Source organism: Neophocaena asiaeorientalis, unplaced genomic scaffold (genome assembly GCF_003031525.2).
Source record: "Neophocaena asiaeorientalis asiaeorientalis breed wild unplaced genomic scaffold, Neophocaena_asiaeorientalis_V1.1 scaffold15, whole genome shotgun sequence".
In the NCBI taxonomy this organism is placed as follows: Eukaryota; Metazoa; Chordata; class Mammalia; order Artiodactyla; family Phocoenidae; genus Neophocaena; species Neophocaena asiaeorientalis.
In genome coordinates this window covers 9,812,943-9,838,304 of record NW_020185328.1, presented here as the reverse complement: position 1 = coordinate 9,838,304, position 25,362 = coordinate 9,812,943, and the positions used below count along the sequence as shown (strand labels likewise).

Below are 25,362 nucleotides of genomic sequence, written 5' to 3'. Positions count from 1 at the left end.
ACCTGTACTTCTCCTTTGTTGAACTTCTCAAAATATAATTAATAATTTGTGTAATTGCCTGTTCCCTACTACATCTAAATTCCATGAGGGCAGGGGTCATCTCTATTTTATTCTCATTTGCAATCTCAGTTCCTAGCACATTCTCCAGCACAGATAGATGAATAACTGTTGAGGGACTTCCCTGGTGGCGCAGTAGTTAAAAATCCGCCTGCCAATGGAGGGGACATGGGTGCAAGCCCTGGTCTGGGAAGATCCCACGTGCCACAGAGCAACTAAGCCCCTGAGCCACAACTACTAAGCCTGCACTCTAGAGCCCATGAGCCACAACTCCTGAGCCCGCACGCCACCACTACTGAGGCCCACGCCCCTAGAGCCTCTGCTCCACAAGAGAAGCCACTGCAATGAGAAGTCCGTGCACCGTAATGAAGAGTAGACCCCGATCACCGCAACTAGAGAAAGCCCGCGTGCAGCAATGAAGACCCAATGCAGCCAAATAAATTTTTAAAAAAGAATATTTTAAAAAAATATTCAGTGTTCAACAGTTCATTCACTGTTGAGTGAATGAACAGGTACATGAATATTGAACATCCCCAATCTCAATACCCAGGACTGAAAACTGCTAACATTTTAGTAAGCTTCCTTCTTATTTTCATCTAATTTTTTACATGGTTGAGAGATTATTCCATATACAATTTATTTCACTTAATATTATCTAGTTTCTCTTTTAATGATTATTTATTTTTATTAAAGATGCTATACAAATCCATAATAAAACAAAATAGTGTGAAGGATGGAGAGTAAAAGCCCTCTAAGACCCCAATCTTCATTCTCAGATCTCCAGAGGGCAATAACCACTGTTCTCAGTTTAAATACCTACAGTAGTTTCCTATTGCTGCTGTAACAAATTACCATGAACTCAGTGGCTTAAAACAATCAAGTTTATCATCTTCTAGTTCTGGAGGTCAGAAGTCCAAAATGAGTTGGTAGAGCTGAGTTTCTTTTGCAGGTACTGGGGGAGAATCCATTTTCTTGCCTTTGCCAGCTTGTGAAACTACTCACGTTCCTCGGCTGGTGGCCCTTCATCACTCTGACTAATGTCTCTGTCATCACATCTCCTTTTCTTCTCTGATCCTCTTGCCTTCTTCTTATAAGGACCCCTGTGATTATAAAGGGCCAACCAAGATAATTCAATATAATCTCCCCAACTCAAGATTCTCTCTCTCTCTTTTTTTTCAAGATTCTTAATCATATTTGCAAGTCCCTTTTGTCACTTTAGGTAAACACATTCACAGGCTCTAGGGAGCCATTATTTTGCCTACAACAGTACCTTTCTAGCAACTTTCTATAAAACACACAACTCCTCCCTCCCCTCCACACCACTCCAATATCTTCCTAAGAAAGGCTTTCAGAATGTCCCACACTTTACTAAACATGGTATAATTAAAGTATTTATTAAATGTCCTTGGGACTCCATAGAGTCTCAAAAGATGCTTAATGAATAAAAGCAATAAACAACTGGATAAAAATCAACTGAATAAAATCAGTTGCACTTGTAGGAAATTCTTAGCTCATGGAGAACTAAACTCTATCAATTGTCTATGCACCAACAGAACCAGTGGCTTCTTGATTGACAAGGGAGCATTACACTATTCATAAGATACCAAGTTTTACATCACTAAAGTATTCAACATAACTTTCTGTCCAGATCATAATGGAATTTTCATGACAACATAGGATTTCCAAAAATGAGACTTTGAAGGGCATTTGCTCTACTCTTGCACTGAAGCAATGTTATTCTGCGTTAGTTCTGAAGTTAATGAGAAGGTCATGAGTTGGAAACTGATTACAGCCTAACAAACTATTATTTTTTTATTTCTAAGTTTTCAAACAAATACCTTTTATTTTTCTGATTTTTGGAACAGGAAGAAATACCAAAAACATTTTAATGCTGAGGACTAAAACTCCAAATTGCAAGGTACAAGAAGGTTGGTGAGAAGTAAACAAAAGTAACTGTATACCATCATATGAAAAGCAAGTCACATACAGAATAAAATTTGTTCCTGTACTATATCAACTAATTTAAATCGTGATGCTAATAAATATCAAATTACTACTAAGTATTTTCTAAGGATATATTATATGTATAGGACTATATTCTAGGCTATATTCTAGTTCCTCATTGGGTTCACAAGAAATATAAAACCTAGGTCTACCATATGTTCTTTTCTTCCTTTTTAAAATTGTGTTAAACATAAAATCTACCATTTTTAAGTGTCCAGTTCAGTGGTGTTAAATACTTTCACATTGTTGTGCAGCCATCACCACCATCCATCCCCATAACAGCATGTGTTCTTTTTTTTTTTTAACATCTTATTGGAGTATAATTGCTTTACAAGGTTGTGTTAGCTTCTGCTGTATAACAAAGTGAAACAGCTATAAAATTCAAAAAGAGTCATGTACCATAATGTTCATTGCAGCTCTATTTACAATAGCCAGGACATGGAAGTAACCTAAGTGTCCATTGACAAATGAATGGATAAAAAAGATGTGGCACATAAATACAATTGAATATTACTCAGCCATAAAATGAAACGAAATTGAGTTATTTGTAGTGAGGTGGATGGACCTAGAGTCTGCCATACAGAGTGAAGTAAGTCAGAAAGAGAAAAACAAATACTGTACCCTAACACATATATATGGAATCTAAAAAAAAAACCAAAAACAAACTATTATTAAATGGTTCACTGGAAGGAGGGAAGAAAAGTATTTGAGGCCAAACTGAAATGGAATTTAAGATGGTGCAAATTTTTAAAAAAAAGTACTAGAAAATGATATAAATATACTGGAAAGAAATGGTTTTGCTTCATTTTAATTGATTTTTTCCACATGTATTTTATTGTGTATCTAATGTCTGTATCTAATTTTATTGAGTATTATCTTGCCCAAAGAAATATTTTGACTGTTGGATGTGAAATGTTTTCAGCAAATACTTGTGGTGCTGATTGTTGTAGCAAACAGATGTGCCTGTAGCAATTAAACTGTATAGTATAAACCACATTGCAAAATCTCTCTCAGGGGCCATGTTCTGATCCTGATTAAACTTATCCTTTCCACTCACCTCATTTTCTAACAAAATTTATTTAGTAGTCACAGAAGTACTTCTTATAATAAGTTAATGCAAGTCTGTCTTCCAAATTGCTCTGGGCAAATGTTTAAGTCAGACCTCACTTGTATATGAGTCCTAAACCTGGTCCACTTCCTGTGAGTCTTATGTTTAAAAAAAAGACACTACTATGCATTTAGTTGTAAGAGTCAAATATCCAAAAGTCATCTTTAAAATTGTCCTCTCTCCTACTTCCTAATCTATCATCATGTTCTGCTGGTTATAATCTTAAAATTCTTACTGGTTCTCTCCATTTTTCATCATCTTTACTCTTACCACTCTGGTCCAAGCTACCGTTGCCTGAACTGTAACAGCAGCTTCCCCAATGCTCTACCTGCAGCCATTCTCGTCTTTGGAGCCAGCATGATCTTTACCATCCTGAAGCTTTCCATGAACCTGACCCTCAAGGATTTGAAGGGAGCGGGCACCTGCTTAGCAATGCAGTTTCATCTTACAGCACTCTCTCTTTTGTTCTTGAACTGCAAGCACAATGTTATGAGTGATTAAAAAGCTCCTCTGATAAGGCAAGCTTCCATAGGTTCTTTGCAAGAGCTATTTCCTCTGCTTTGAAAGCTTTTCCCTCCCCTCCATCTTTGCTTCAATAACTCATTAATTTCAGTTCAGTCAATTTCCTCAGGGAAACCTAACCTGGTTTTTTCTTATAAGGTTTGGGTCCCCTACTAGGAACTCTCCTGTTAGACTTTTACATTTACTTAAATGCTTCTACTATTAATGTCTTTCTCCCCTGGACTGTAAGCTCCATGAGGGCAGAGACTTGCTCAGTTTTTGCTCTCTTCTGTTGCCTGTGACTAGCACAATGCTTGGTACATAACTGGTGTTATAAATATCCACCGAGGGAATGAATAACACAATGGTGTTCTTGGTGCACAAAAGAGAAGAGAGAAAAAGAGAACGAAAAAGAAGATATGATAGGGTATAGGTAAGAGGAGAGAGCCAGAATAAACACTGATCCAACATGAGAATCAATAGAGTCAATCTGATTTATTGTTTGATTGAAGAACAATAGTGAAAACAGCACGGATAGACAAAAATGCTAATTCAAAAAGACACGCACACCCTAATGTTCATAGCATCACTATCACAATAGCCGAGATATGGAAGCAACCCAAGTGCCCAGAAACAGACAAATGGATAAAGAAGATATGATATATATGTGTATGTATACACACACACACACACACACACACACACAAACACACACAATGGAATACTACTCAGCCGTAAAATGAATGAAACTCTGACATTTGTAGCAATGTGAATGGACCTAGAGAATATTATGCTTAGTGAGTACATCAGATAGAGAAAGACAAATACTGTATACTACTTATATACTACTTATATGTGGAATCTAAAAAATGATATTTGGGTTGGCCAAAAAAGTTCATTCGGGTCTTCCATAACATCTTAAGGAAAACCCCAAATGAACTTTTTGGCCAACCCAATACAAACAAATGCATATAGCAAAATGAGAAACAGGCTCACAGATATAGAAAACAAGTTAGTGGTTACCAGAGGGGAGAGGAAAGGGAGGAGGGGCAAATCAGGAGTAAGGGATTAAGAGATATGAACCTCTACGTACAAAATACATAAGCAACAAAGATATATTGTATAGTACAGGGAATTATAGCCATTGTTTTGTAATAACTTTTAATGGAGTATAATCTGTAAAAATGCTGATTCACTATGCTGTGCACCTGAAACTAATATAATACTGTTAATCAACTATACGTCAATTTTTAAAAAAGGCTATTTAAAAACCTAGCATGGATAGACTTCATGGTTTACTTACTGTGAGACTCAGGCATAAAAACTTTATTAGAGAAGCCATGAATACACATGTATAGATGTGTGTAATTTTGATCTGATAATCAAATGCTTTTCTCTTTTAGTTGCTAAGTCAATTATTCATTTAATGAATAACTGAATTGAACTGTAGTCTAAATGCAGACTCTGGTTAACAACTTTTTAAAAAAAGATTGAGATAGAATGACATAAATATTGTATCAGTTTTAGGTGTACAACATAATGATTTGATATATGCATATACTGCAAAATGACTGCCACAATAAGTCTGGTTAACATCCATCATCATATAGTAACAATTTTTTTCTTGTGATGAAAACTTAAAAAAAAAATTAATTAATTATTTTTTGGCTGTGTTGGGTTTTCGTTGCTGCGTGTGGGTTTTCTCCAGTTGCGGCAAGTGGGGGGCTACTCTTCCTTGCAGTGTGCGGGCTTCTCATTGCGGTGGCTTCTCTAGTTGTGGAGCAAGGGGTCTAGGCACGTGGGCTCAGTAGTTGTGGCTCACGGGCTCTAGACCGCAGGCTCAGCAGTTGTGGTGTACGGGCTTATTTGCTCTGCGGCATGTGGAATCTTCCCGGACCAGGGCTTGAACCGTGTCCCCTGTACTGGCAGGCGGATTCTTAACCACTGCGCCACCAGGGAAGCCCGATGAGAACTTTTAAGATCTATTCTCTTAACAACTTTCAAGATCTATTCTCTTAACAACTTTCAAATATACAATACTGTATTGTTAATCACAGTCACCATTCCCAGGATTTATTTGTTTAAGTGGAAGTTTATACATTTTGAATGCCTTCACTCCTCTTGCCCACCCTCTGCCCTCTGCCTCTGGCACCACCGATCTGTTCTCTGTATCTGAGTATCATTAACAATTCTAACCAAATTTTAAACTATGCTATTTCACATATTAACAGATTAAAAAATTATTATTTCCCACTTTGAGTAGTGTTTAAAACTGCTCATGTGTCCTACATTAAGGTCTGAAGCTAGCCACCCCATACTTGAAAATCAGTGGTTCAATGAAAAAAGAGGAATAGAAGTCTACTTCTTTCACATAACAATGAGTATTTACTCAAATCCAAGAGCTAATGACAGACTTAATGGAAAAGTGCTAAAGCCATTCTTTTAAAATTAAAATGAAACAAGAAAATCTTCTGCAATTAATATATTAATTAATATTAAGACGTAACATAAGCCATGAAAATGAAACATTGATCCAAGATACAATACAAGAAATAATACTGGAAAGGAAGATACAAAAAGATAATTTGCAGATAACATTACTGTAAAACTAGGAAAGCCAAAACAATTTGTCAAACAAAAGTTTTAAATAATTTTGAATATTAAGATACTTAAATAATTCTTATTAAAATAATGAAAAAGCAGTTGGACACAAAATATGACCTGCATCCCAACAATAACTGAACAGAATACATAATATTATATATTATTTATAATCATTTATATATATATTTCCTACATAATGAAAAGGACATCCATTAAGAGTAACAACAAATGTTAAAAATGCTTACGAAGTAGCTTAATTTAGTGACCTCTGACTTAGAGTTTTACTGAGAAATTTAAAAAAGCAACCACAAATAAATGAAATTACCGTATTCCTGAATGAGAGACTAAATATAAAGATGTCAGCTTCTCTCAAATTTATTAACAGATTTTTCATAATCCCATTGAAAAAACCCAAATAGTATTTTTTTTAATAAATTGAAAGAAGGATTATAAAATTCAGTTGGAAAATTACCAGGCAAAATCATCAAAGAATTTCATGAAAAATGAAGTGTACTGAAACGGTTAGCCCTAATGGCCAAATATCAAAACATATTAAAAGCAACAATAATTAAAATAACATGGGGGGACTTCCCTGGTGTTGAGAGTCTGCCTTCCAATGCGGGGGATGCGGGTTCAATCTTGGTCGGGGAACTGCGATCCCACATGCTGTGGGGCAACTGAGCCTGTGAGCTGCAGCTATTGAGCCCATGCCACAACTAGAGAGCCTGTGTGCTGCAACTACAGAGCCCACGTGCTCTGGAGTCTGTGCACCACAACTAGAGAGAGGCTTGCTCACCACAACTAGAGAGAAGCCCACACCCCTCAATGAAAGATCCCATGTGCTATACCTAAGACCTGACCCAGCCAAAAATATAAATAAATAAATAAATATTAAAAAAAAAAAACCCATGGTTCTGGCCCCAAATTAGACACCTATTTTAATTGAAGAGAACAGAGTCTAGAAATATTCTATTTCTTATAAGAATTTAATCCAAGAGATATCATGAGTCAATAAGAAAGGTAAGCATTATGTAGAAAATTATACTGGATAATTAAATACCAATTTTGATAAAAGTAGTGGTAGATCATTATAGCAATGGCTCCTACAGAATCATGTCTCCCTGTTTCTACATCCTTGTGTCTCTGGGTGTGGACACACCACAAAGTTTTGGATGGTTTGTTATGCAGCAGTACCCAACATATTAAAACATCTTATAGAATATACCAAAATATATTCCAGATAGTTGAAGAGTTAAATATAAAATTAAAAGAAAATAAAATTTTGGTCTGAGACCTAAATGAACTTGAGGCATTCAGGTACAAGACATGGTGGTAGTGTGCTAACTTTCTTATTTTCACAAGGGAAAGCCTGAAATTTGACTACCTAACATTAAAGATATCACAAAGTGCAAAAGCAAGAGAAACAAAATGGAAAGAGAGACAAGAGACTGGGAAAGCAATAGCATAAAATATGGCTAGGGTCAATGTCACTTCTTTATAAAGATATCGTTCAAACTCATATGTAAAACAAAGCTATGAACATATAATTTACATCAGAGGATGTACAGATATTTTATAAAACAATTACTATCTTGATAGTAATTAAAGAAGTAGAACAACCTTGAGGTAACATTTTATCCCAAGGAATTTAGAAAAAAATGGTATAATTTGGTCTTAGGTTGTGTATTTTGATGGCACTGTAGATTTGTACACTTTGGAGAGAAACATCATTCATAGCCACTAAAACTTGTGTATCCTTTGACTCAACATTCCTACTCCAGGAAAATTATCCAAAGAAAGTAATTCGCAAGTGTAAAAAGCCAATACCCAAACATACTCTTTACAATATTATTTTAATAGTAAACCGTTGAGACTTTGTATTGCCCCAAAAAAGGGCAATTACTTTGGCTGAGGCATAAGAATTCCATGTTACCATTAAATGTTAAATTTATGAAGATTAGGAAGCAGCATAAACACATGTTAATGTCATGCTAGATGCAAAGCAGAATTTAAATGCATATAACGAACATAATGGAATGAATACACATGATCTTATTAAATCCTCAGACTCTGAGATGTCTTAGCTCTATAATTACAGAAGAAACAAAAATTTCACTAATTTCTCCAGGTTCATACTTCTAATAGGTAATAGACCCCAAGCCTGTTAGCTGAAGCACTCACCCATCTTTTCATTTGTAATTGATCCAATTACTCATCTTTTTGTGCGCCAAAGCTTACTCTTCCCACCACATCATGCTTCATATAGTCAAAGTACTGGCAGCCCTACGCGAAAAAGGAAATAATTTCTTAAAGTTTATGGGCTCACACGTTTTTCTCTCTCACCTTTCAAAAAAGTTTTAAAATGCTACATCCATTTTACGATATAAAAATCAAAAATGTAGGGCTTCCCTGGTGGCGCAATGGTTGAGAGTCTGCCTGCCGATGCACGGGACACGGGTTCGTGCCCCGGTCCGGGAAGATCCCACAGGTAGCGGAGCGGCTAGGCCCGTGAGCCATGGCCGCTGAGCCTGCGCGTCCGGAGCCTGTGCTCCGCAACGGGAGAGGCCACAACAGTGAGAGGCCCACGTACAACAACAACAACAACAACAACAAAAATCAAAAACGTAGTCAAAGATAAAGTACTCAAGTCCTTCACCTACTGTGCCCCAGTTACCCGGGAAACTCAAGGTCTACGGAAGCGCGGGCTTCTAAAGGCGGGCGAGGGGCCAGGAGGCGGGGCAGGCGTCGCAAAGAAAAAAAAAAACCAAAACAAAAGTACGCAAAACCCTGCCCCGCGCTGCTTTACGGCACTCGCTCCGCCCCTCCAGGTGCGCGAGTCTGAAGCCGGCAAACATGGCCGACACCTGTTTTCTCGGCCAGGGTTTCTCTACCCTGGTAGGGTTATTGCTCTTGCCCTTCGGCAGCTTGGCCGCTAGTCAGATCGAGGTAGGAGTCAGGCCCTCTGAGCGACAGGGCCCTGGGGGGACAGCTGTGGCCTGACTGTCAGCGCCCAGCAGATGTCCGATACACAGCCGCCGAGGGAAGCCTTCTGGAGTCACCCACCAGCCTCTTCCTAGGCTGACTGGGCTGTGGGGAGGGTGTCGCAGGGGACGGGATAGGACAGTGTCCGTCTGTTTAAGCCTTTTAAAACGGTTAATGAAAAGAATCAAGTCCTGGGGGCGGGGGAGGGCCTGATCCTTTGCTCCGACTAGCGTGCAGTCCCTAGCTGGTGAAAGGTCAGCGCATGAATGCCGCACCTACTTTTCCCTGCTACCAAAGTATAACGCTCTCCTTTAATAGGAGTCAGATGGATACGGTGTTTTATTTTTGGCTCACACTACGTTCTGGCGCGTTACAAAGCTTTTACTATCCCCTGTAGTCTGACAATACCTTCGTCCAGTTCTGCAGCCTACATCTCTAGCATCATTTTTCAGAGTATCCAGCTGGCTTAGGGGCCCAGATAGTCAGCAGACAGTTGAAAATTTGTGTCCAAAGTTTTATATTCTGCCTACCCCACCTCCTGTGGGGTTGCTTCTAAGCTAGAAACCTAGGGTTTTTAAAAATTAACTCCTCTCTTTATTTCACATTTTAATCATCACTAAATTCTATGTTCTGAACTTTTAAAATTGCTTTCACCTGTCCAGTTCGACTGGCTTAATGCAGGCCCTGGTCATTTCTTGCTTAGATTATTGCAATAACTTTATCTTTTTTCCTCTAGGCTTCCAAACTCCCTTACTTTAGTCTTCATCAAATGTAAACCTGATCAGGTTATTCTTCTGATTGAATCTTTTCAGTATTTTTTTCATTACATACAGAATAGAGTCTAAACATCATGATCGGGTCTCTAAGCAGAGACTTTTCCATTCTTCATATAGGACCCCAGTCTCCCCACCATCTCAGACCTTGAGCTTAGACCAGCGGCTCAAAACTTTTTGAATACACATCCCTACCAGTTAAAAAGAGAGTATGCACTCCCTCTTTCTATTCATGAATTATTGCTAATTTATATATTCAGTATTTATAAAGCATATTGTTTAGATAATGTAAACTTAAATAGAAGTTCTATTTTCCTTATTTAGTAGGTTATTTTGTATACTTCATTTTGGATACCATTACTCTTTTTTGTAGTTACACAGTTGTGCTTTTTTACATTACCATATTTCATTCCTCCAGTTTCTTCTGTTTGCTTATTTACTAAATGCAGTAAAAGCTAACCTCTGTAGAATCTTTCCCTATCCTTTACTTTTGCCTTTACTGTTGTAATTTGTGCACTTAGCTAGTATAGCACTCGTCTCTTATAACCCATGTATTCTTTGTACTCTATATTACATCATCTTTCACTTAGAGGACAATAGCTGCCTAATTGGTCTGGCTCAAGTCATTCTTTTTTCTTTCCAGTCTGTTCTCCAAGCTGCAGCCCAAGTAACTTTTAAATATGCAAATCCGATCATGTCACCCGTATATACCTTAATGCTGCTTTAACGATAAAGAACTAAATCTTGATTATGACCCATAAACAAGGCCTTGCATTCTTTGGCTCCTGCCTACACCTCAAGTTCTCTCTCCCGCTCTCTCTTTTTCAAACTTCTAGTTGTGCTAATCTTTCAGTTTCTAGAAATTTTTAAGCTTCCTTCTGCCATTTGGGCTCATGTTCCCTCTGTCTGGAATTATCTTCCCTCTTCTCATTATCTTTTGGATCCTAACCAAATGTCACTTCTCTAGAGAAACCTTCCCTGACATCGCTGCCTACCCTTCCTCCTCCCATTCCCTGATCAGGTTAGGTTCCCCTATTATACTCTTTTATGATACTGTATATCTTACCTTTATAGAATTTGTAGTTTGTCCTTATCTGCTTAATGTATGTCTATCAAATTGGATAGTAACCTCTTTGGAGGCAAGTACTAGCACTATTTTTGCCCATCATTGTATTCTGAGCACTGAACAGGGACTGGCACATGGTACCCAATGAATGTGATGAATGAATGAACGTTACATAGTAGTGTAATGTGTTTGCATGCTTGTCTTCTTTATTGAACTCTGGGATTCTTGAGAGAAAGCAGCATGCTTTTTAGTGACTTTTTTGCATCCCTGTACATTACATGGTACCTGGCACATAATAGGTGCTCCACTATGTGTAGAATGAATGAATAACTTTGCAGTGTCTATATTGTCTAAACAATCACAAAAGAGTTTTGCCATCTCGATTTTTTCACTGAAGTCTTAATGATGTGAGGATTTTGGAGCTGGAAGGGACATTAGAGGTTATCGGGTCAACTCCCATTTCTACATGAGGAAAATCAAGTCTACAGAGCTAAATGACTTAACTCCATTCTCACAGTCAGATCTTCAGATTCCTAAACCACTATAGCACATTGCTTTCTTTAGCATCTATGCAGCTGTTGAGAAAGTTTAAAAAGAAATATATATATATATTTATATATGTGGCGCGCACACACACACACATATATGATGCGCACACACATATATGACACACACACACTGAGTGAATTTTTTATTTCATTCTTTCTGAAATTTTCTTGCCAGCTGAAAATTAAAACAGCTAATATTTGTTATACAATTACTATGTTCTAGTCACCATTCCTACATTCTGTGAGTCAGGTAATGTTATCATTTTATAGGTGGGGAAGTGGAAGTACAAAGAAATTAAGCAGCTTTCCTAAGTTTATACAGCTAGTAAGTAGTAGGGTCCAGATTTGAATCCAGGCAGTCTGACTGTTCTAGTAATTCATACTGTTTAGGGGCAGATCTGAAATCATTATGGTTTATATTCACTATTATTTTAATATATAATAAAAGTCATATTCATTAGGTGTCTGGATGGTATTGGATGCTGAGGTTTTTAATGTCCCATGATGGTAAATATAATTCAGACTTTAACAGATTAGCAAAATGGTACATGGAAGTATGCTAGAGAATGTGTTTAATCACATATATTGGTGAGTTAAAATAAAATAATAGGAAGCACTCAGCACAGAGTAGGAGCGAATATTGAATGAAATTTCGGCAGGAAGGGTATTAATATATGTGAATCAAGAAATAAAATGTCATTCACAATTTGAAGATTGAATAGAAAATGAGAAGCATGAGGAAGAGCTGACTGCATTTGAGATAAAGTGTTTAAAAACAAAAATCTCCTCTTGCAGTAGCCTCCTGCTCCCCCCAAATAAAACTATTTTGTCTTTCATAAGGTCAGATACTAGAATATTTATAAACTTGCATAATGATGGCTTACTGTTATTACAACTGTGAAAACTCCGTGAATCGTAACTGTCCTTTATCAGTCTTTATTCTGGGAAATGTGACTTTCTTTTAAGCTTTTTGCTATTATTTGACTAATAGGATCAAGCGGAACAGTTCTTTAGAAGTGGCCATACGAACAACTGGGCGGTTTTGGTAAGTGTATTCTATAAAGGTATACCTTGTTGTTTACATTAGATGTGTATCTGAGAAATTTTGTGTGAATCAAATTCTTGAAAATAATTTATATCTTATAACAGAAATTATTTTCATTTGGCTATATTTAAATTGATCACATCAACTAATAATATCCTTTGTCTTCAGTGTGTCTGTCAAGTGGTGATGTGTAAATACATGGAAAAATAAATTAGGGATCCTATTGTGAAAGGGAGCATTTTATAAAGTGTAGAGTTATTTTAATGATGGAAACTAGTAATTGTATTTCTTATCTGTAATATTTGTTTATAGATACTCTCTACTTTGGCTATTTTGCTTTTATTTGTTTTTTTGTCTTTTTTTAATTTGTTTTTTGTAAACATTTATGTTTACAAAAATAAATGATCATTGTAGAAAATTCAAATTATACAGAAAAGTTTAGAAGACAAATTAATTTTATGTTACTGTGATTAAATAGAATAGCAACGTGGGTTCATGACTCATTTTCTTGTTCTTCAGGAACAAAAACCTTTTATATGCTACTGCCTCGTAAGAGATTTTATGAAGGAATTGAACAAAAGCTGCTCATGATAAGGAGATAGGTTTTCAGTGACCACTTAAATTGGGGAAAACTATGAGGAGGCAGGCCATGATCCACCAATTTGAGAAGATAACTTGCTCTGTAGGAAACTAAGGGCACTTCCAATTAGTCTCTCTATAGGAATTCTTAAAAGAGGGAATAACTGCCTATGTGCAACAGCTAATTGCCAAAGGGCTCATCTTTTAGAATAGGAGCCTATTAGCTTATGCTACACACACATTGAAGTCTTCCTTGATCTGGGAAACCTTTAACTGAGCCCCTCTCTAATCTCAGCAACCTAGGTCTCAGCTGAGAAATAGAAGGTGAAAAAGAATTACTTCTGAGTATTTGACAACAGCAGTTTTCATGTTTTGTGCAATATTTTACACATTAACTCAGACTTAGTAGAGTGAGACTTCAATAAATTGTACTTTCTTAAGTGGAAAATTATGAGATTTGACCAGGGCCAAGTTGAAAGTATAAAACATACATTTCTTTAAATGTTACGTAGTTCAAATTAAAGAAAAAAATATGTTTTTCCTCCCAGTTTGAATTAATTTTAATCTTGACTAGATGATCAGAGGTAAATGAAATGCCCCTTCGCTCTTGTAATATGATTGAGAAAACTTGCCACCAGAGGGAGATAGAAGGAAAATCGGATGCTATTTTAGTTTCAGGATCTGCTTTGAATAAAACATTTTTGTCTCTGTTTAATAAAAAATGTTACAAAGATAATCCATACTCATGGTTAAAAAAAATAATACTGATGGGTAGTGATTTTGTTTCTAGCTTTTTGGTTTTGATTTTTGCTAATGTAGGCAATATTATAGTGAAAGTGCTTGAACACATATTTTTACATGCTTATATGAGCTAAATAAAAAAATAAGTACATTTTCAAACTTGATATATGTTGCAAATTACCCTCTTAGAAGCTTTATATTAGTTCACATTCCCATAAATAGGATACGAGTGTTTTGTCCTCATATCTATAGTATTTGCCCTCATACTATTGGCAAGGGTATTGTCATACCCTTGCCAATAGTACGAATTGTCAGACTTTTGGATACTTATCAATTTATGTTTTTTTTAAATTGTTGTATAACTACTTTACAATGTTGTGTTAGTTTCTGCTGTACAACTAAGTGAATCAGCTATATGTATACACATATGCCCTCCCTCTTGGACCTCCCTCCCCACAACACCCATCCGACCCATCTAAGTCATCACAGAGCACCAGGCTAAGCTCCCTGTGCTATACAGCAGGTCCCCACTAGCTAGCTATTTTACACATGATAGTGTACATATGTCAATCCTAATCTCCCTATTCATCCCACCCTCCCTTTCCCCCCGTGTCCACACATCCGTTCTCTACATCTGCGTCTCTATTCCTGCCCTGCAAATAGGTTCATCTGTACCATTTTTCTAGATTCCACATATATGCGTTAATACATGATATTTGTTTTTCTCTTTCTGACTTACTTCACTCTGTGTGACAGACTCTAGGTCCATCCACCTCACTCAATTTCGTTTCTATTTCTGGCTAAGATTCCATTGTATATATGTGCCACATCTTCTTTTTCCATTCATCTGTCTATGGACACTTAGGTTTCTTCCATGTCCTGGCTATTGTAAATACTGCTGCAATGAACATTGTGGTACATGACTCTTTTTGAATTATGGTTTTCTCAGGGTATATGCCCAGTAATGGGATTGCTGGGTCATATGGTAGTTCTATTTTTAGTTTTTTAAGGAACCACCATACTGTTCTCCATAGTGGCTGTATCAATTTACATTCCCACCAACAGTGCAAGAGGGTTCCCGTTCTCCACACCCTCTCCAGCATTTATTGTTTGTAGATGTTTTGATGATGGCCATTCTGACTGGTGTGAGGTGATACCTCATTGTAGTTTTGATTTGCATTTCTCTAATAATTAGTGATGTTGAGCAGCTTTTCACGTGCTTCTTGCCCACCTGTATGTCTTCTTTGGAGAAATGTCTATTTAGGTCTTCTGCCCATTTTTATATTGGGTTGTTTGTTTTTTTGATATTGAGCTGCATGAGTTGTTTGTAAATTTTCGAGATTACTCCTTCCATTGGTAATTTGATAGGGATTGCACTGAATCTGTAGATTGCTTTGGGTAGTATAGTCGTTTTCACAATATTGATTATTCCAATCCAAGAACATGGTATATCTCTTCATCTGTTTTTGTCATCTTTGGTTTCTTTCATCAGTGTTTTATATTTTTCTGAGTACAGGGCTTTTGCCTCCTTAGGTAGGTTTATGCCTAGGTATTTTATTCTTTTTGTTGTGATGGTAAATGGGATAGTTTCCATAATTTCTCTTTCTGATCTTTCACTGTTAGTGTATAGGAATGCAAGATATCTCTGTGCATTAATTTTGCATCCTGCAACTTTACCAAATTCACTGATTAGCTCTAGTGGTTTTCTGGTGGCATCTTTGTGATTTTCTATGTATAGTATCATGTCATCTGCAAACAGTGACAGTTTTCCTTCTTCTTTTCCAATTTATATTCCTTTTATTTCTTTTTCTTCTCTGACTGCCATGCCTAGGACTTCCAAAACTATGTTGAATAATGGTGGTGAGAGTGGACATCCTTGTCTTTTTCCTGATCTTAGAGCAGATGCTTTCAGTTTTTCACCATTGAGAATGATGTTTGCTGTGGGTTTGTCATATATGGCCTTTATTATGTTGAGGTAGGTTCCCTCTGTGCCCACTTTCTGGAGAGTTTTTATCATAAATGGATGTTGAATTTTTTCAAAAGATTTTTCTGCATCTATTGAGATGATCATTTGGTTTTATTCTTTAATTTGTTAATATGGTGTATCACATTGGTTGATTTACCTATATTGAAGAATCCTTGCATCCCTGGGATAAATCCCAGTTGATCATGGTGTATGATCCTTTTAATATGTTGTTGGATTCTGTTTGCTAGTATTTTGTTGAGGTTTTTGCATCTATGTTCATCAGTGATATTGGTGTGTAATTTTCTTTCTTTGTGATGTCTTTGTCTGGTTTTGGTATCAGGGTGATGGTGGCCTCATAGAACTTGTTTGGCAGTGTTCCTCCCTCTGCAATTTTTTGGAAGAGTTTGAGAAGGATAGATGTCAGCTCTTTAAATGTTTGATAGAATTCACCTGTGAAGTCATCTGGTTCTGGACTTTTGTTTGTTGGAAGATTTTTAATTACATTTTCAATTTCATTACTTGTGATTGGTCTATTTATATTTTCTATTTCTTTCTGGTTCAGTCTCTGGCAATTGTGCTTTTCTAAGGATTTGTCATTTCTTCCAGCTTGTCCATTTTATTGGCATATAGTTGCTTGTAGTAATCTCTCACGATCCTTTGTATTTTTGCAGTGTCAGTTGTAATTTCTTCTTTTCCATTTCCAATTTTATTGATTTGAATCTTCCTTTTTTTCTTGATGAGTCTGGCTAAAGGTTTATCAATTTTGTTTATCTTGTCAAAGAACCAACTTTTAGTTTTATTTATCTTTGCTATTGTTTTCTTCACTTCTATTTTATTTAGTTCTTGTCTGATCTCTGTGATTTCTTTCCTTCTACTACCTTTGGGATTTACTTTGTTCTTCTTCCCAACTTGCTTTAGGTATAAGGTTAGATTGTTTATTTGAGATTTTTCTTGTTTCTTGTAGTGAGATTGAATTGCTATAAATTTCCCTCTTAGAACTGCTTTTGCTGCATCCCGTAGGTTTTGGGTCCTCGTGTTTTCGCAGTTATTTGTTTCTATGTATTTTCTGATTTCCTCTTTGATTCCTCAGTCATCTCTTGGTTATTTAGTAGCGTATTGTTCAGCCTCCATGTGTTTGTGTTTTTAACAGTTTTTTTCCTGCAGTTAATTTCTAATCTCAGCGTTGTGGTCAGAAAAGATGCTTGATACTATTTCAGTTTTCTTAAATTTACTGAGGCTTCATTTGTTACCCAAGATGCAGTCTATCCTGGAGAATGTTCTGTGTGCATTTGAGAAGAAATTGTATTCTGCTGCTTTTCGGTGGAATGTCATATAAATATCAATTAAGTCTGTCTGGCCTGTTGCGTCATTTAAAGCTTCTGTTTCCTTATTTATTTTCTGTCTGGATGATCTGTCCACTGGTGTAAGTGGGGTGTTAAAGTCCCCCACTATTATTGTGTTAGTATTGATTTCCCCTTTTATGGCTGTTAGCATCTGCCTTATGTATTGAGTTGCTCCTATGTTGGGTGCATAAATATTTATAATTATATCTTCTTGGATTGATCCCTTGATCATTATGTATTGTCCTTCCTTATCTCTTGTAACAGTCTTTATTTTAAAGTCTGTTTTATCTGATATGAGTATTGCCACTCCAGCTTTCTTTTGATTTCCATTTGCATGGAATATCTTTTTCCATCCCCTCACTTTCAGTCTGTGTGTCCCCAGGTGTGAGGTGGGTCTCTTGTAGAGACATATATATGGGTCTTGTTTTTGTATCCATTTTGTATCCATGTCTTTTGGTTGGAGCATTTAATCCATTTACATTCAAGGCAGTTATCGATATGTATGTTACTATTACCATTTTCTTGTTTTGGGTTTGTTTGTGGGTCTTTTTCTTCTCTCGTGTTTCCTGCCTAAAGAAGTTCGTTTAGCATTTGTTGTAAAGCTGGTTTGGTGGTGCTGAATTCTCTTAGCTTTTGCTTGTCTGTATAGCTTTTTTTTCTCCATCGAATCTGAATGAGATCCTTGCTGGGTAGAGTAATCTTGATGGTAGGTTTTTCCCTTTCATCACTTTAAATATGTCCTGCCACTCCCTGCTGGTCTGCAGAATTTCTGCAGAAAAATCAGCTGATAACTTTATGGGGATTCCCTTGTATGTTATTTGTTGCTTTTCCCTGCCTGCTTTTAATATTTTTTCTTTGAATTTAATTTTTTGTTAGTTTAATATGTGTCTCGATGTGTTTCTCCTTGGGTTTTTACTGTCTGGGACTCACTGTGCTTCCTGAACTTGGGTAGCTATTTCCTTTCCCATGTTAGGGAAGTTTTCAACTATAATCTCTTCAAATATTTTCTCAGAGCTTTCTCTTTCTCTTCTTCTTGGACCCCTATATTTCGACCCTTGATGCATTTAATGTTGTCCCAGAAGTCTCTGAGACTGTCCTCATTTCTTTTCATTCTTTTTTCTTTATTCTGCTCCTTGGCAGGTATTGCCACTATTCTATCTTCCAGCTTACTTATTTGTTCTGCTTCAATTATTCTGCTATTGATCCCTTCTAGTGTATTTTCCATTTCAGTGATTGTGTTGTTCATTACTGTTTGTTCTTTAGTTCTTCTAGGTCCTTGTTAAACATTTCTTGTATTTTCTTAATCCGTGCCGTCATTCTGTTTCTGAGATTTTGGATCATCTTTACTATCATTACCCTGAATTTTTTTCACATAGGTTGCCTATTTCCTCTTCATTTATTTGGTCTTGTAGGTTACCTTGCTTCTTCATCTGTAACATATATTTTTGTCATCTCTTTTTTTTTTTTTTTTTTGATGAGTGCTGCTGTGTTCCTTTGTTGCTGGTCATTTGGTGTGAGGCATCCAGCACTGGAGTTTGCAGGCAGTTGGGTGGAGCTGGGTCTTGGTGCCAAGATGAGGACCTCCGGGAGAGCTCACACCGATTAATATTCCCTGGGGTCTGAGGTTCTCTCGTAGTCCAGTGGTTTGGACTTGGCACTCCCACCACAGGAGATCAGGCCTGACCTCTGGCCCAATAATGCAGGGATTCCTCCTGTCCCCTTAGGTGTCTGAGGTCCTCCACTAGCGCCTGGTAGGTGCCCTAGATGTGAGGAGACACGAACTCTGCGTCCTCCTACTCTGCCATCTTGACTCCAGTCAGAAGTTCCCTTTGCTCACCAGTGAAAGCCAATGCTCAGAGTTCATTGCAGTCCCTGGACCCGCTTCTCAATCATCCTCAGCACAGGACTCTAGGCAGCCACTCAGCATGAGCTGAAAGCCATTTACCATCCTCACAGTGGCTGGAAATCTGCTTAGGGAAGCCTTCAGCCCAACAGAAACATCACAAACCTGTTTTCTTATGACAGAAGTTGAGCATCTTTAAGACTTTTATTGTCTATTTTTAATACTTTTGTTATGAAATGCTTGCTCTCATCCTTTGCCCATTTTTCAAAATTGGGCTGTTCATCTTTTTCTTATTGGGTTATAATTATTTCAAGTTTTCCATTTCTGTTAGGATTTTATGGTACATATTTTTTTATGTAGTCAAGAATTTTAGTCTTCTCCTTTTTGGATTCCAGGTTGAAAATTCAGTTTAATAAAAAAATCTTGTGGTTCCGTCCTATTTACAGGGGCAAGAACATTTGTGGTATTCTCAAAACTGTCATTACACTTACTATCAGCAGAACAGTGTGGTAGGAGGTAGGAGGATACTTAGTGGATAGATATATTACCAACTGATCCCAGTCTCTGGTTTCTCCTTTGGAATGAGCGTTCGAGAGGGCTGACTTTTGAGGCATGGCATTAGATTTTCCTAGTATCTTTGTTACCTTTTTTAAGGATCAGTTTGTCTTTAAGTGTAAAACTTGTTGAAATCGTTTCTAGTTTTCTGTTCCGTTCAACAGCTTCTTTATAATGCATTCCCTTATGTGCATATAAACCTGTTTTCTATGCTTTGTTTTAGTCTCTCTCTTATGTTTTTCACAACTAAAATTAGGAAGCAATCCAGAGTGAAAGGAATATTATATAACCCAATGTAGTTAATATTCTTTTCTATTCTGTGAAGAGATTATGGGCATTGTCTTTGGTTCTAAAGAATTTAATATTTTAGAAATAGGAACATTATAGAATCATAAATTGAGAGTAACTAAGTTGGTTCAGTATTTGATTAAATTCCCCAAGTATTTGTTTTCTCTTAAGCTGAATCTTTTTTTGACTAGTGATGAAAGACCTTTTTCTAGAGAGATTGGTTTTATTGACCATTCTTTATGTGCTTTGCTGTTTCTAGTCCTGATTATGACATACTCTTTTTTAAGCATCTCTACATCCTACTTAAAGAGAAGTAATTCTGTAACTCTGTAGCTTATTTTGATTCCTAAAAATAATATATTTTTTTTTATTACTTTAGGTATGTACATCCCGATTCTGGTTTAATTATCGACATGTTGCAAATACTCTTTCTGTTTATAGAAGTGTCAAGAGGCTAGGTATTCCTGACAGGTAAGTATTCTTAATAAAGCTTAACTCTGATCCTCAGTGAAAATCACCTTTAGATGATATTATATTTGTTTTTTTGTGTTGCTTTTGAAAAACATAAAGAAACCTAATTTGAAATTATTTTGTTGTTGTTAGAGCATAACTATCATGTATAAAATAGTTCTTACTTAAGAGCATAATGGCAAATTATATAAAACAACAATCAACACTAAGGTAAAAAGATTTGATAAAGTATAATTGTTCAGTGTCATTTATTTAATTATTCAGTGCTTCAGTCTGGGTTTAATTTTAGGCAACAGAAGGCAATTCTGACCGATTCAAGTAGAAAAGGTATTTAATGAAAGCATATTGATTAGTTTACCAAATTGCTGGGAAGGCTGAGGCCTTAAAGAGTCAGGAACAAGAGAGACTACGTAACAGAAAAGACATATCTAAAAATCATGGCATAAAACCAGTCCAGTGATAGGAATGCACCTTGAATTGCTGATGGCTAGACTCAGCTACCACATTACTGCTACCGTTGCCTTTGGAAACTTAATGTTGCTTCTGTGGCCTGCTGCCAAAATCTGACCTTTGCTGTCCCAGCTTCTTACTGTCTCTAGCTCTTAATTTAGAGTCCTTGGTGGGAATGTCATGTTGGCAGAATATAGATTAAGTGCCCATGTCCATGCTGCAGGGGTGACAAGAAGAATGACTATGTGGCATTGTTAGCTTCTCTATAAGGAGGGGGGGCTCTACCTTCTGTGAAGACTCATAAAGTGGTATATTCCCTAATTATATGAGGGAGCTCAAGTACTAAGCAGAACTCCCACACCTCCACCCCTAAATACCTGTCCTCTACATTTGATTTGTCAGATATGATAGATGTTTTTTGCTACTTCCAAAGCAGTTATAGAAGAAATTGCAGTCAGTTCAGTTACTTAGGTTTGATTTACTTAGTCCTGTGTTCCTCTCTACCTGTGAGGTAGTGTGGAAAGAGCTTTGCAGTTAAACAGATCTGGGTTTGAAATCTGGGTTTAGTGGTGATTTTGGTTAATCATTTCGTGATACTAAGCCTATTTCCTTAGCTATTACATGGTAGTGGTACTACCTTCTTTGCAGGATTTAGGTACTTACAGTAAAGTGACTAGAGATATGTATAAAGTGCTGCAGGAGAAGAAAGGAAGCAGGGCATGACTCAGGAAACAAAGTTATCTTACAGTCTATGTCAATAGATCATTTTAGCCTAAGAAGCTGACAACTATAGCCTTGGAGCTGTAATTTAATTCCTGTATTTCATCTGGAAGTTAAGGCATCTTGGTAATACCATTTTTAAAAAGTACATTAAAGTAAGTCTGAGAAAGGATGATTTGTTATATCAAATTTAAGAACTATTCTTGTAATTAGCTGATTACTGTTATTTGTTAATTAGTTCTCGAATAGGTGTATGTGGTTAGTCTGTTGATTTTTAACTGCTATTGCTTCTATACCCAATGTGCTCCTTCAGGGAATTACTATGCATGGTTTGGCAGTAGGTTTCACTTTGGTAAATGAGTCTTTGTCCTGTCTATAAGTCATGAGGATAAGTTTAAATGATTTAAGTAAGATTTAGAAGGACTTTTTAGAAATAGAATATAACTGTAGGATATATTTTATATATAATAATTAGTAAGTTTGTCCTTAGGTTTCTGAAGAATATTCTTTAAAAGCTTATTCCTGTTTCAAATGCTATCCTGTCTACATCGCTGGTTATGAAGTCTTTGTTGGAGAATGAATTGGGGATTGAAACAGTTGATGATTTAAAACATTTACTACTTAATAAAAAGCGATCAATAGAATAGATTCTATTTGGCTTTTAGTCTATTATCGTGAATACTCCTCTTCTTGGTGACTTATCTCACTTTACCCCTACCTGGAATTAAGTATAAAAATATAATTGTAAGTAAATTTTAATCAGAAAGTAATAAACTATTATGAAATAACAGTTGGGAAACTTAAAATCATTGAGTGGTTTTCAGTTTTAAAGCTTGAATTTCAAAATACAGTTTGAATTTATTTTATACATTATGGAACATTTTCAAGTTAAAACAGTATTATCCTAGCTTCTGACGTATATCACAGCTTCTCAGGCTGTGTATCTTGAGAAAAATGAGTGGTTACTGCATTGAATAAAAATTATGAGTAGAACTCTGTTTTGTTTTGTTTTACCTTATTTGCTTTTTAAAAGGAGCATTTTACTTTGTCTTGCAATGCAAAGTATTTGCATTTAGTTTTTCCATATACTTCAATAAGAAACCAGTTCATGTCAGAAATCATTTACCAAAACACATGACACAGATGATTGCCTTTTATTGTGGAAGTTCACATCAATTCCTTAGATCCTGTTTGAAATGTCACATTAATTGTGTCAGTACTCTTGTTCTGATTTCATTTTGATTTTCTGTCTGTATTTCACCTACTCCAACCATACTGAGCTATTCTCTTTGCCTGGAATGGTGGTCTATATTTCTAGCTCACTGCCAGCAAAACCTGGCCGTGATTCTGAATCACTCAAGGTACATGTTAAAAATACTGATTTCTCGGCTTCACCCCTGGAGATTCTAATTCACTAAATCTGAAGTGAGTCCTAGACATCAACTCTATATGTGGTTCTGGTGCACAGTCAAGTTAGGAAGCACAGCTGTAACTTTTACCTGACTTTCCAAATTCACTTTAGTACTTCAAAAAAGTATTCTTGACCTCGCTGTTTGCTTTTATGGTATCCTTTGTCTGTACTTTGATTATAACATGGTTATACTAATTATAGTATGTCTCCCTCATTAGATTATAAACTCCTTGAAGGGAACAAGAATTATATTTTATTTCACTTTGTACTTCTAGCATCTAGCACAGTACTTGGCACATAGTAGTGCTCAGTAGGTATTGGATAAATAAACTTGTGACTTGGAAATACTTTAACCAGTTAGGCAAAACAAACACAAGTCTGTACTTCAAAAACATTTCTGTCTTCTAAAGTGTGTTAGTCTAGTTTTTAGCAAATGTTAATGTTATAAAAGACTTTTTAATACATAAGTTGCCAGAATTTTATAATACTGTATCAAAATATTGATTCAGAGAGGGGATCTTAATGGTTATGGGGGAAAATAAAAAGACGTGCTCATAAGTGGTTCATAATTACCCTCCTCCTTATCTATTATCCTTTTCATACGTAGGTTCCATGGAGTTCAGGTGTCTTGCACTTTGTGCCCATGCTTTCTGTAACCTTACCCACCCTCAGAGATTTTGTTTTTCTTTGCCTGGTTTTAGCTTCCTGAAACATTTCACTATTTTTAGGAAATTTTATGTCCTCAAATACTTGTTTTGGACTAAATCCCTGTTTTGCTACCTCCAGTACGCTTTAAATGCTTAAGATGAGGAAGCGAAAAGGCATTAAGCAGGGCTTAGGTTCTAAAGTCAGTATGTGAAGCAAAAATTTAGCTAAAATTTTTCTTGTGAAGTTTCTTAAATAGCACATAAAGCACAATATAGTATTATCTTTCATCAAGTCTGACATAGCAGTTTTAGAGCAGTGCTAGAGCAAATTACTATTTTCTTTTTCTTTGGTGGAACATTTGATGAAGTGGTTCACTTAGGATTAAGGGACATGTTTTATGAAAAATAGCCATATCTTTAACACTAGAATTGTGATGCTCATGCTGTGAGAGGCACATGGGAATTGAGACTGAGGGAATGTAGAATTGTAGCTCCCATCTCATCTTATGTTTACTTTGGGGAATAAATGCATTGAGTAATAGGGTGGATGAAGTCTGTCTTTCCTTTTATTTTTTTTGGCTCAATGCATAAGAATTAAGTTTATGGAGTTAAATGTGTATATAATTTTTCTTAAAATATGATTTAGCTCTGCTACGAGTTGGGTGGATATGAGTTTTTGTAACTATCCCTATCTGATAAACTATTTCTATAGTTAAATCCAGTAGCTTTTCTTTTTTTTAAAAATTTTTTTTATTGAAGTAGAGTTGATTTACAATGTTGTGTTAATTTCTGCTGTACAGCAAAGCGACTCATTGATGGTCCAGTAGCTTTTCTGACACTATTTTTCCCCTTACTCTGTATTTTAATCATTATGTGAGATTAATATTCTTAATTTAAACCTTTATTCATCTCCCTTTACTCATAAACTCTTAAGGTATGCAAAATAAAGTTCAAATCCCTTATGCTGGAATTCAAGGCTTTTGCAGTCTGTCCATATCTAATATTCTGATCATTTAATTTCAATTCCTTATGCTCTAGCCAATACCTTCTTATAAGTCTCTGTTTTGGCCTCTGTCATTGCCTTACACTGGTCCTTCCGTCTACAGTTTTTTCCTTCCACCCTACTTTCTAGTTTTCCTATGCCCAAATTCACTTCATACATTCCCTAACGCGTTCTCAGTCCTTCTTGCATAAATATTTTATTTGTACTTCTATCATGGCACTTTTTTGTTTTTTTTTTGTTTTTGTCTGCGGTACGCGGGCCTCTCACTGTTGTGACCTCTCCCGTTGCGGAGCACAGGCTCCGGACGCGCAGGCTCAGCGGCCATGGCTCACGGGCCTAGCCGCTCCGCGGCATGTGGGATCTTCCCAGACCGGGGCACGAACCCGTGTCCCCTGCATCGGCAGGCAGACTCTCAACCACTGCGCCACCAGGGAAGCCCCATGGCACTTTTTTGTATGTATTGATCTTATTTCTTCAAGGTAGGATCTGATACTATATTTATATTCCTCCCAGTACATTCTGTAATATATTGTGCAGAGTTGAATGAATGAATGAATGAATAGTATGCTAAAGATCCCTAGTTAAGTGGAACCTAATTGGTCTAGATTAGAAAGGAAATATATATGAATATTGCTTATTTATAGTCGCTTTAGATCT

General features: G+C 36.4%; 1 protein-coding gene and 1 long non-coding RNA gene across 2 annotated transcripts in view; one reads left to right on the top strand and one right to left on the bottom strand.

Annotated features, from left to right (window-relative positions):
• Positions 1–496: 496 nt before the first annotated feature.
• LOC112392781 (uncharacterized) lies at positions 497–8,991 on the bottom strand. Its single transcript, XR_003001748.1, has 3 exons — positions 8,931–8,991; positions 8,456–8,557; positions 497–1,157 (listed from the first exon to the last, which is right to left on the bottom strand). It is a non-coding gene; the product is annotated as an uncharacterized LOC112392781 (long non-coding RNA).
• A 120-nt stretch (positions 8,992–9,111) lies between these two features.
• PIGK (phosphatidylinositol glycan anchor biosynthesis class K) overlaps positions 9,112–25,362 on the top strand; it is a 133,060-nt gene continuing 116,809 nt past the window's right edge. The window contains exons 1-3 of the mRNA XM_024734585.1: positions 9,112–9,220; positions 12,635–12,688; positions 20,383–20,474. Of these exons, the coding sequence (XP_024590353.1) occupies positions 9,128–9,220; positions 12,635–12,688; positions 20,383–20,474 (239 nt within the window). The 5' untranslated portion in view covers positions 9,112–9,127. The remainder of the gene's footprint in view (positions 9,221–12,634; positions 12,689–20,382; positions 20,475–25,362) is intronic.